Source organism: Gymnodraco acuticeps, unplaced genomic scaffold (genome assembly GCF_902827175.1).
Source record: "Gymnodraco acuticeps unplaced genomic scaffold, fGymAcu1.1, whole genome shotgun sequence".
Taxonomy (NCBI): domain Eukaryota; kingdom Metazoa; phylum Chordata; class Actinopteri; order Perciformes; family Bathydraconidae; genus Gymnodraco; species Gymnodraco acuticeps.
This window is the reverse complement of record NW_022991270.1, coordinates 25001-37786: the sequence shown is the minus strand read 5'-3', so window position 1 is coordinate 37786 and position 12786 is coordinate 25001. Positions and strand designations below refer to the sequence as shown.

The window sequence follows — 12786 nt, the reverse complement described above, 5'->3', positions numbered from 1 at the left end:
ATGAGAGACAGCTGAGAGAGTGGGAGTCAGATGGGATGTGTGGGGGGGGCAAATATATGAGACGTGGGAAAGTCTGAATGAAGCGGAGGAAATAGAGAGTCTCAAAAAACACACGTAGGAGGTTTTGAACAGAAAAAAACACTGCCAAAAATCGAAATCTTGCCAAGCATATTTGTCTTATTTCTAGTCAGAATATGCCTACACTTGATATAATTAATAATAACTTAAGAAGTAACAATTCAGTGAAATATAGGGCAGGGCTGTCCCGAATACCATTTTTCGGGCTCCGGGTATTTGGTAGTAATCAGCAGCGAACCGCTTCAACACGTGTATTTCGGTGTATTCACGGCATTCTTTGTTATTCTACAGTATTGTTGTTTTATAGTTATTTGTTAATGTAACCCAATTTGTGTTCTTTGAAATTGAAAAGGATATCGCATTGTGTTTGTTACTTTCGTGACAGTTGTATATGTCTTAAGTGTAATTTGGCTTGGCTTCCAATTTTGTATGGACATGCTTTTATTTTGAAAGAGAGTTAGCGCTGTTGACAGGAAGTTGTTGTTGCTATGGAAATGACGTGACATAGATTAATGAAGAAAAAAGTAATATTTACATATAAATACGGAGAAAGTAAACGATAACGTTTAAGGTTAAGTGTTAGCACCCACCGAAGAGGCACAAGCTCTTACGTCGATATTGGAGATTTCAATAAATTCAACAAAGAAAAACTAAAAAAAAAAATATCCGGATAACGAAATTGAAACCTGAATAGTACTCCAAAGAACGAATATTCGGGTACAGCCCTAATATATAGTCTTGTTTTTACACAATGCATCAGTATCTTGTTCAGTCAAAGACATGTTTTACAAGGTTTTTAAGATGCTGTGGTTTTAAACCCTAACACAACATCTCCGGATCCTGGTCAAATATAGTTCAAAATAAGATTTCCCAGCTCATTACAAGATCTCCTTTATCTAAATATCCCATCTTAGTCAATACATCTTACCAAGCTAATGTTCATGGCAGATTTTGTAACTTATTAGGAGCGAAAACTCTGTGTTTTCCAGTGAACAAAGACATCAATTAAAACAGGAACATACTAGAGATGGAGAATGAACAGAGAGGAACAGCTGAGAGAGTGGGAGTCAGGGACGTGTGTGTGTGTGTGTGTGTGTGTGTGTGTGTGTGTGTGTGTGTGTGTGTGTGTGTGTGTGTGTGTGTGTGTGTGTGTGTGTGTGTGTGTGTGTGTGTGTGGGGGGTGAAAACAGAACAAGAAGTTTTACATAAGCTTTCGTTTAGGAGCTCGGTGGGATTCCTCTTTGTGACGCTGAGAGGAAAATGGACTCCATGCAGACAACCTGATGCGTATAAATTCATCTTACTGAATTATTAATTCCATCAAATTCCTCTGAATAAATAATGAGCAGGAGGATGATGTCTTTGCCTCGGGATGAAGCCGATTCACTGCATGCTGTCTTTTTGTTTTAGTAGATCTAGCTGTTAAAGGGGTCTTATTATGGATTCTGGGGTTTTCCCTCTCCTGTAATAATAATAATAATAGATTTATTTTGTTAGCGCTTTTACAGGTGCTCAAAGACGCTTTACAGATATAGTGAAAAGAAAAGAAAAGGAACAACAAATACATATATAGTTAAAGTTAAAGTCAAAAGTCTGTAGTTTGTTATATAGATTTTTAGTGCATGTTAACGGTCTGCAGAGGCTAAAATCCCTGCTTGAAACACCACCATTGGACTCCTTTGTTTACTTCCAGAACATATTGACAACATTAAAGTAACACTTGCTTTTCTATTGGCTAGCGCTCCAACACATTGTACGTGATAGGCTAAGGGGCGGGACATCTCTAAGCGGTTGACCAATCACAACGGAGCCGGCCAGCTAACCAATCAGAGCAATGGAATGATACTCACAACTTATTTCCTTAACATTTAAACTTCTCTGCAGCGCCACAATACTTAATACACATATTTTGTACCTGCTTTAATTTGACCAAATATCAATGTATTGCGATTTGGATATGGCACTTGTTGAATTTAATAAAGTGTCTATCAATTGTGCAGCTTTCCTTTTATGTTTATGTTGTATTTCTTCCCTTTCTGTAAGTAATACTCATGTTTGGTTTAAATATGTTTTGTAAATATTTTTGTATCCACTATGTTGAATACAAAAAAAAGAAAGTTGATATAATATTTTCAAATGATAACTAAGAAAATCCCATTTCCTCGTCGATATGTGTCGTTGTTTGCTTATTCAACAGCAACATTTTTAATTAAATGTATTTCCATCTCGGTTCTTTTGAATCTGAGCACAAAGAGGCTCTTAAATGCCAGCATCAGCGGGGGTGTGAAGGCTGTCATTTAGAGCTCTTCACAAAGTTAGCAAAATGTCGTATCCACACACACACACACACACACACACACACACACACACACACAGAGAGAGACAGAGAGACGGAGAGAGAGAGACAGACAGAGAGAGAGAGAGAGACAGAGAGAGAGAGAGAGACAGACACAGACAGACAGACAGACAGACAGACAGACAGACAGACAGACAGACAGACAGACAGACAGAGAGAGAGAGAGAGAGAGACAGACAGACAGACAGACAGACAGACAGACAGACAGAGAGAGAGAGAGAGAGACAGACAGACAGACAGACAGAGAGAGAGAGAGAGAGACAGAGAGAGAGACAGACAGACAGACAGACAGAGAGAGAGACAGACAGACAGACAGACAGACAGACAGACAGACAGACAGACAGACAGACAGACAGACAGACAGACAGACAGACAGACAGACAGACAGACAGACAGACAGACAGACAGACAGACAGACAGAGAGAGAGAGAGAGAGAGAGAGAGAGAGAGAGAGAGAGAGAGAGAGAGAGAGAGAGAGAGAGAGAGAGAGAGAGAGAGAGAGAGAGAGAGAGAGAGAGAGAGAGAGAAAGAGGGAGGCAGAGTTCCCCCCCGGCTCAGGATGAAATGAGACCCCCTCAGTGGTGAATTATCCATGTCAGGTGACTCGCTCGGAGGAAACAGCTTCACAGCTTCCTGGATAATATCTCATATCTAATAAATAAGAAAACCTGACAAAACAACCAGATGGCAAAAAAACAAAAACCTGAATAAGTGAATTCATTCAAAGTTTCTTGGACTTTTCGTTGGCAAACTAAACCTGATTTGTTGATCGTAGAGTTGTGTGTTGTATATTTTGTATGAATTTTAACCTGGACATGAGAAGTGTATTTGAGCCCCTTGAAAAGTGCTCTTTAAATACACATTATTTCATAATCGTATAAATAATATGATCATTTTTCATAATAATAATCATTTAATTTTGATTATAATTATTTTGTTTAATCATTATTATTTATTTATTTCCCTAATACTTTACAAATTAGATTGTGTTTTAAATAGTTTTAAACACAATCTATGAAACCTTTATATTACCAACCCATGCTCTAATGTAAATGAAATCAGAAATGGACCAATCAGCAGAGAGGACTCACCCAATGACGGCGAAGGCAGGAAGCTCCTGGAGGTCGAAGGGGAAGTCGAGGCGGAAACGCGTTTTAAAAAGAGCCGTGATGGTCTCTGGAGAAGAAGGAGAACAGAAAGAGATCAGGAACCTGTCAGAGTGTCATCCAAACTAACAGACGACTTTAAAGCAGGGCAACGGAAATATACTTATGTTGAGTATAATGTCGCCGTAACTGTCCTCAAATACAGCTGCATAACATTGTAAAAAGGTAAATATCGCTTTGCACCACTGGAAACATGTCAATAAGTCAGCTGTCAAACATATATAATTACCATGTGAGCTTGATAAGATTACTGAGGGCTTCCGTCAAGATAATGAAACATTTATCAGCTTTATTTACTTTATTAAGATGTGAGAGTTTCACTTCTGTTCGGTACCAACGTCTCGGTAGTTTGATCATTTTCAGAATTTATTTATATTGAAAAGTATTTTTTTTCAAGGTTTATTTAGTTTTCCCCCCGATTTTTTTCATTTAATATCCTATGTTGTTTATAGAGATAGACCAAGTTAATCTGTCGGCAAAAAATATACATTACACTTTAGTTATTAAGACACTTTTGATGCTAGTAACCACATTCCTGGTAGTTTGACAGACTGAAAGGTGTTTTGAATCATTTCCCTGACCTTCGTCTCGGTTCCACACGGCCAGAACTCTGAAGATGAAGGCACTGAAGGTCGCTGCGAAGAAACCTCTCCAGTAGTTCCTCACCGCGAAGAACGTGGACGTTACTTCAATACTGAACAACACACCTGCAACACACACACACACCCACTTACTGTACTTTTCCTCCACTCCATGTATTTAATACCTTTAGTTACTTCACAGATCTGGATGAATGATGTGAAATCTAATCAAGTGTTAAATCACACTTTAGTTCCACCTGGAGTAAATCCACCAGCTACCCTGCAGTATACAAAGTCATTCAAACTAGCTGCACCTTCACCAGCTTTGAGAACACTTTAATGATCAATCATTATAAAACATATCATATATATTATTCTGAAATGGACCAATCTGCACAACGACTACTTTTACTGTCGCTACTTTCACTGTATTTTGATGAGAATACTTTTCTACTTTTACTTGAGGAACATTTTGAATGCAGGACTTTTACTGTAACAGAGTATTCCTACACTCTGGTACTTCTACTTTTACTCAAGTACAAGATCTGAGTACTTCTACTTTTACTACAAGATCTGAGTACTTCTACTTTTACTCAAGTACAAGATCTAAGTACTTCTACTTTTACTAAGTACAATATCTGAGTACTTCTACTTTTACTGAAGCACAAGATCTGAGTACTTCTACTTTTACTCAAGTACAATACCTGAGTACTTCTACTTTTACTCAAGTACAATACCTGAGTACTTCTACTTTTACTCAAGTACAATACCTGAGTACTTCTACTTTTACTCAAGTACAAGACCTGAGTACTTCTACTTTTACTCAAGTACAAGACCTGAGTACTTCTACTTTTACTCAAGTACAAGACCTGAGTACTTCTACTTTTACTCAAGTACAAGATCTGAGTACTTCTACTTTTACTAAGTACAAGATCTGAGTACTTCTACTTTTACTCAAGTACAATATCTGAGTACTTCTACTTTTACTAAGTACAAGATCTGAGTACTTCTACTTTTACTAAGTACAGGATCTGAGTACTTCTCCTTTTACTAAGTACAAGATCTGAGTACTTCTCCTTTTACTCAAGTACAAGATCTGAGTACTTCTACTTTTACTAAGTACAAGACCTGAGTACTTCTACTTTTACTCAAGTACAAGACCTGAGTACTTCTACTTTTACTCAAGTACAAGACCTGAGTACTTCTCCTTTTACTCAAGTACAAGATCTGAGTACTTCTACTTTTACTAAGTACAAGATCTGAGTACTTCTCCTTTTACTAAGTACAGGATCTGAGTACTTCTACTTTTACTCAAGTACAAGATCTGAGTACTTCTACTTTTACTCAAGTACAAGACCTGAGTACTTCTACTTTTACTCAAGTACAAGACCTGAGTACTTCTACTTTTACTAAGTACAAGACCTGAGTACTTCTCCTTTTACTAAGTACAGGATCTGAGTACTTCTCTCTTCTCTGACAGGTACACATCTGGCTTCATTTGTTGGGTTTCTTTTTTACTCTTCTTCTTTTTTCCTACAGCTTAGTTTTGACATGTTGTTTGCTTTCTGTATCGGGGTCACATGACAGCACGAGGCATTCCATTACTTATTTGAAATTATGAATTTTTAACCAATTATCATTTTGAGATTTAAAATTGCAACGTGAGAAAAAAGCATTTGGAACATTTTTGAAACGTGATCTAAGACTTTTCAAAGAAACAAATCTCAATCTGCTTTAATATAATGTATAATATAATTAACTTATGTTACTTCCTTTAGTTGAGCTCACCTCCAATAGGGGCAGCGAAGCAGCATCCCACCCCCACAGCACAGGCTGCTGCCAGCATCTCGATGTTCCTCGACTCGTTCTGAAACACACACACACACACACACACACACACCAGGAAGTCAGACATGTTGGTACCGTAACTGGCTCGGAGAACATTCAGAAGAGCCCCCCATCCTACCAACGTATTTTACATCAAGGCACCACGGGAATATACAGATTGTAGCAGATTGTCTAATTATTATGTAATTAATGTGATCTGAAGAGAAACACAGATTCTTATTATTTAAAGAAAGTAATGGTAAGCAACTGTCCGATTATTGAAAGACACCTGTGTGTGTCTCTTTCAAAATGACTGTGCTTGATCATTTCAGTTATGACCATATTTTGGTTTATTTAAAAAAACAACAGAGGCTTCAATTTGGTAGTTTTGACTGGGGTCCAACCAAAATACATTTCCATCTTTAAAGCATTCATCAAAACAGAGAACATGAAGTTATTAGGAACACATTCATCTACAATGAAATGACAAATCATTCTTTAAAACCACTAGAACGTGCACAGTCCATAGCAATCCTTCATTCTGCATTTAGGAGAATAATAATGATTTTTTTTTATCAGGATGCAAAAATGGTGCATCATGGGAAATGGAGGTTTTTTTGGACATGCTTACCCCCTAATCCCACCAGGAGCGTCTGCGCTGCGTTGCGCTGCGTTTCGCTGCGTTGCGCTGCGGCTGCGGTGTTTTTAGCGATCGCGGCCACTCTAGTCAATGGGTGCTATTCCACCAGACCCACTGCGCCGCGCTGCACCGCGCTGCACCGCGCTGCACCGCGCTGCACCGCGGCTCGAAGCGTCCCAGAAGCTCCTCGCCGCAAGGAATTTCTAAAATATAGGATGAATCCTATTTTTGACGCGGTGCAGCGCGGTGCAGGGCGGCGCAGGCAGGAAGTGGAATGTTCATCCAACAACTGCGAGGCTGCACACACGACGCTCCGCTTCCGCAACGTTTTGAAACACGCCTGGTGGGTTATGACGCAGGAGGAGGTCGCAGCGCGGCGCGGCCGCAGCGCAGGCGCTTCCGGTGGGATCAGGGGGTTACTCTTACTCACCTTTAATATCATGAGACTGGGTTCCTTGCGCAGCATGACAGTAATACAGACAGGTAAGAGTTAGTGTGTGTGTGTGTGTGTGTGCATATTTCTCCTGCTCTACCTACCTTACAGTGTAGGGCTCTTGATAAGCCCACTAGTCTGCAGCTCACTCATATATAACACACACACGCATGCACACACACACCCACACCCACACACACACACACACACACACACACACACACACACACACACACACACACACACACACACACACACACACACACACACACACACACACACACACACACACACACACACACACACACACACACACACACCACACACACACACACACACACACACACACACACACACACACACACACACACACACACACACACTGCGCAATATGTTAATCAGGAGAGAATATTTCAAAGACTGCCTATAGGCTGGAATATTTCCACTTATTTAATTCCAAATCCCTTTGATAGAAGTAGCAACAGACATTCATTTGTATATAACTCATCATTATACCGTAGCAGTTGATCGCACAACGTGATGAATAATGACACATAGTGGACAAACCCTGCAATGCTTTTGATATTTGATGATTGGTCTATTCGAAAGTCACATTAGCAGAAGCTTTATGAAGCTTACTGCTTATTTGTGGGAACGTTTTATTTATTATAATATCACCTTAGGGTATATGCAGGAACCCTCAAGTCAAATGTAAGACCTTTTAAGACCCTTTCCATACATTTTAAGACCTCATCTCCACTTGGAGTTCTAACCGGTTACCTTGGCGACACACTTTACCTCACATTGACTATATACAGTATTGATTGTCCTTCCTCCTTATCTTCCAACCATTTGGACGCAGACTTGCATTTCCCCATAACGATGTTGCTTAGCAACCGGCGTAAACGGACCTTCGCGCTATCAAGCAGTGAGCGTGCGATGTCCTGTTCAGATGACGTCAAACCCAACGGGATGCCATCAATAAACTACACAGAATCACACTACACACCTACGCAATGATTACATTCAGGCAGACTGTAGAATACAACCTCTTTGGACCATTTATATACTTATTGAAAACAAGATAAAATGCCGTTTAATACTTTTTAATAGCCGTAATTTTCGCTAAATTGATTTATCAACTTTGAATACTCTTTAGGACCCCGCGGGCACCCCGCGGACACCCTGCACCTACAACTAGGCATAGGATATATATTTACTATATCAGTATTGGGATATGAGAAATCATCTTAGAGGTTGGGTGAAAATATATAATATCTTTATCCTGGTTTAAAGGTTGTATCTTTCTGATTTGTTTGATTATTCATTTAAAATCTCATCGTTTAAATATGTTTGTAAAAGTGCTAATGGTCATCTCGGTTTGTTTTTGTCTACTCTTTATTTCCAAGTGATGTGAAATGCCTTTGTTTCAACATGCAAGTTTGAGATCAACTAGTATATCTTATAAAACTCAATATATATCTGTTCTGGTGTGTGCTTTTTTTCCAAAAGCTGCATTTTCTACATTACTCATCCCTTCAAGTTATTTGATATAACATCTATCTAAAAGCACGCTGGAGCAAAGCGCTGGTTTCACAGCCTGCAGGCTCCGTGTTTCAAAGTGAGGAGATCCTGCTGCAGAGGGACCTTCACACCTCGCCATTAATATGCATTAAAGTGCAGCACAACCCTAAGGAGAGGAGGGGGAGGTGGGTGAGGATGATGAGGGCGATAAAGAAGATTAAAAGGTAGGAAGGCTGATAGAGAAACGACAAAGTAAACAGGGGGAAGACGGAGGAGATGCTTGTGTTCAAACTGAAGCCTCTTGTGACATTTAGAGCCGTTATCATGAGGTAAGATACGATGATAACATTCATTACTCCCCGTAGGAAAACATTACGGTGTTGAATTGATGATTTTAAGAATATATAACGGGAAAGAAAAACCTATAGCTTTATCTGTATGTGCTTGGTGTCAGATGGACGTCAATGGGTTTGTATTCATGTGCTTTTAATTGATTAAATATGTGCAATATTAGTTTGCTGTAATTGTGCTCATGTGATTTGTCCGTGTTGATGTTCTCTGAAATAAAGCAATCAAGATGGAAATTAGCTCTTGTGGCGAAAAGATGGGCTCAAGTGCTCGTGTTAATTAATGTGCATTGTTCCTTCTTTAATCAATACATACAAAAGTAAATACTGAAGCTGCTAAACGCAAAAGAATCCTAGAAAACAGCAAATTAAAATCTAAATGTCTGACTTCCTGACTGTCCATCCACTATAATTAAAAGACCATTGTATATTTCTTAAGCCTCTTACACACCAAACACCGTCGCCTCACGTCTCTGCGTCTTGGCCATGTGTCACACTGGAACACACCGCAAAGACTTCAGCCGACGGCCAAGAAGCACGCATGAACTGCGCCTGCGTGAATGGCAATAACTCTCCTCACCAGCAGGCGGCGGTAGTGTGTATTCGTCATTCAAAAGAGGCAACAACCAGAAGACAGACTGCGTGATAACCGAGAGAAGAAGAACAGACTGCGTGATATAAACAAACAACAAATAGCGTTCCATTTTCACTCTACAGCGAGAAGCTCACGGGGCTTTCCCGAACCTGTGTCGAGAGCTGGAGTTCAATGAAAGCTCAGATTTGCCTTCTTAATAATTTGTTTGGGTCCCTCACTTCCGTTTCGCTTCTCATGCAATGATTCGCTAGCTGAACAGCCAATCAGAGTGATTTATTTGGCCGACGGCCTCCCGATTCAACATGTCGAATCGGGACGGCCGAAAAGACACGACGGTGCAGCACATACCAATCTGAGTAGGGCGACACGACGCTCATCGATGTCCCGACATCTATCGCCCCCGACTTTATTTATTTTTCTCTCTATGAACCCTCCACGGCTCCGTAGAGATTAAAGTCAGAATTATGACTTTTTTTCTCAGAACTCTTTTTTTTTCATGCTGATCCTCTTCGGTACAATACTTTAATACTTTTACTCAAGTAAGATTTGAAATGCATTTTATACAAATGAGTTTTGATACTTTAACTTAAGAAGAGAGTCTGAGTATTTCTTCCACCACTGAAGAAAGTAAGTGCACATGAGTCTAAAGTAAAGTAAAGATACTTTGGAAGATTACAGTAGACTCTGGCTCCTAAAAAGCACATCTCACTTCCTGCCATTTACCTGCAGCCAAAGCTAAACTTAAATGTATATCAGAATGCTGCACGTTTCTCCATATCCTCACCAATAACTTCACATTATCTCTAAGACGGCACTTTTTCAAAGGCTCAAATCACTATAAAGTGTTTCCCTTATCGTCTAACATCATGGATGGCCAATCACGTTTGCATCGAGTTTGTACTGTACTCCCTTTCATCGAAGGACTCTCTGTCTCTCGGCCCTCCCTCTAAGCCTCCCATCTCCCCGACATTTCATCCCTCACATCTTCAGAAAACATGGAGATGAGAGTGAAGATTTCCCAGCCGGCCTGCAGCTCTAATCCCAGCAGACGGAGAGGAAGAAGTAAACGATGCTTCTCTTTCCATCTCTATCTGGCTGCTCTCTACTTTTGAAGATGAAAATATCTCATTAGCTGACAAATAGTGTATTGATTAAACATTTATAAGATACTCCTGGTAGTTGACTTTACGTGGGATGGAAGGAATTGATGCCGAGGGAAAAAGGGGAAAAGTTGCATTTATTTCCAACTCATTTCTGACTTTTGAGCTTGAGGAAAACTTAAAAACAAAAGCCTCTTATCTGGTGTTGAAGCTCAAGAGTTCAGAGCAGAAAATAATAAAGCAGAACCGGGCTGCGTCTCTGAGGCTGGAGCGACACGAGGACGATAACGCAAACGGACCGAAATCGATATCAAAAAAGTCTTCCGTCCACACGCAACAGGCCCCAGAAACGTGTCCGTTCACACGAGACCGCTCGAAAGCGCTGGAGACGCTGTAGTACATATGCCGGGCCTGTAAGTGGCGCTGTACTCCTGCCACAAAAGCAGCGAAGAAGACTTCCCGCGCATGGTTGCCATGGTTGCCCTTCTGTTTATTCTCCGCGGTGGACGGCGTTTGCTCCTGCTGTAATTTTCTCCGGTAGTCCACCAGCAGATGAGAAACACCCACCTCTCCGCCTCTTCCAAGGGACGAGGGAACCGTGCGGCAGAGTTTCCGTTAGATTTTTTTCCGCCGGTCAACATGTCCGTTAGGGTTTAAATATTCCGGACAAAATTAGAAAAGTGCCGGTCAAAGGTCTTCTTTGTTATTTATTGAGCTTTAAAATAAATTGATAACGACTCTATATCATAATATAAGAATAAAAAACGGACTCCCTCTTTTCCTCCCCCTCTCCTGAGAGCCCAGCAGCTGATCTCTGAGCAGGAGAGGTGGGAGAGGCGGGGCTATTGTGTCATCGTTATCAGGAGATTATCGTATAGGCGTAAACACAGAGCCGTTTGCCCCCCCAGAGCGTTTCGTCCCCAGATCTACCCACCTTGGGACCCGTTATCGTTATCTGCGTTTCCATGTCGGCCTCGTGTGGCCGATCCGTCTATCTGATAGAGAACTGTAGCAGATATGACCGTTATCGTCCTCGTGTGGCTGGGGCCTACAACTGTCCAAAAAAACATCTTTAGTCTAATGCATTCCCTCTGTTCTCCTTCTGCTTCTCTGGCGAATCACCTGCTGTCAACATCCTCAGTTATTCTGTGAGCACCGCCTGAAGATATCGCCAGCTGCTTTTTTTTCCATGCATTTTTCATGATCAGGGGATTGATGCAAAATCACTCGAGCTGAATTAAAGTGTCGTCTTCCGTCTGGTTTCGGTTCGACCCTCAAATCATGTTTTTTCTGGCTGCTGTTACCGGGCAGATTAGTGGAGCGTTTAGCGGCTCAAGAGACAGATATTTCACTCTGTCGGGAATCTGACAATAAAAATGATAATGTTGCTGCGGAGAGGATGATTGGCTGCAATCTGCCGGCCCTGCAGGACTCTCGGGGGGGGGGGGGGGGGGGGGGGGGGAGATTGTGCCGGACCCATGTGATCCTGGACACAAAATGTTTCAATCCCCCTCGGGCAGCATAAGGAGCCCTAAAAAGGTGCGCCATGAAAACAGTTTTCCGACTGAAATTGGCCTCATCAGGGACGTCCGGGACTCTAACCCCCCTAAAGACATGTGTGTGTGTGTGTGTGTGGTACATTAAAACATATATTGGACCATTATCCCTGTCCATTGCACACAGTCTTTTTAATTTGCACATCCCACTATCAATATTTGTTTGCATATTATTTTATTGTATATTATTTTTGTTACATTTTTGGTTATTACTATTTATGTTTTTCCTCTTAATATTTATATGAACTAATGCATTTTTTGTTAAAATGTTGTTTTGTTTTTTTTGCATTTCTTTTTTATATAATTCAATATCTGCGCTGTATTTTTTCCCTCTAAATATGTTTAAAGTATGCTCTAACCACACAATAAAGTATGTTAGTGAAACCCAGCTTGTTAATTCTCTGATACTTGCACACACTTCCTTTCAAATGGACTTTTGCACACCCCACTATCAGTATCTTTGCATTTCCTGCCCAAATTGAACCTATATTTTGTAGAATCTTTATGGTTTATTCTCATATTTGTTATGGATTTTGTTCTTTTCTAATTGTATTCTGTCTGTATTTTTATTTCCCCTTAGTAT

General features: G+C 40.5%; 1 protein-coding gene across 1 annotated transcript in view; it reads right to left on the bottom strand.

Annotated features, from left to right (window-relative positions):
• The window catches only part of LOC117562062 (chloride channel protein 2-like), a gene marked incomplete at its 3' end in the record, with an annotated part of 82037 nt that overhangs the window by 64704 nt on the left and 4547 nt on the right, over positions 1-12786 (bottom strand). Inside the window, 3 exon segments of the mRNA XM_034239838.1 lie at positions 3526-3610; positions 4182-4307; positions 5970-6048. Coding sequence (XP_034095729.1) covers positions 3526-3610; positions 4182-4307; positions 5970-6048 — 290 coding nt within the window.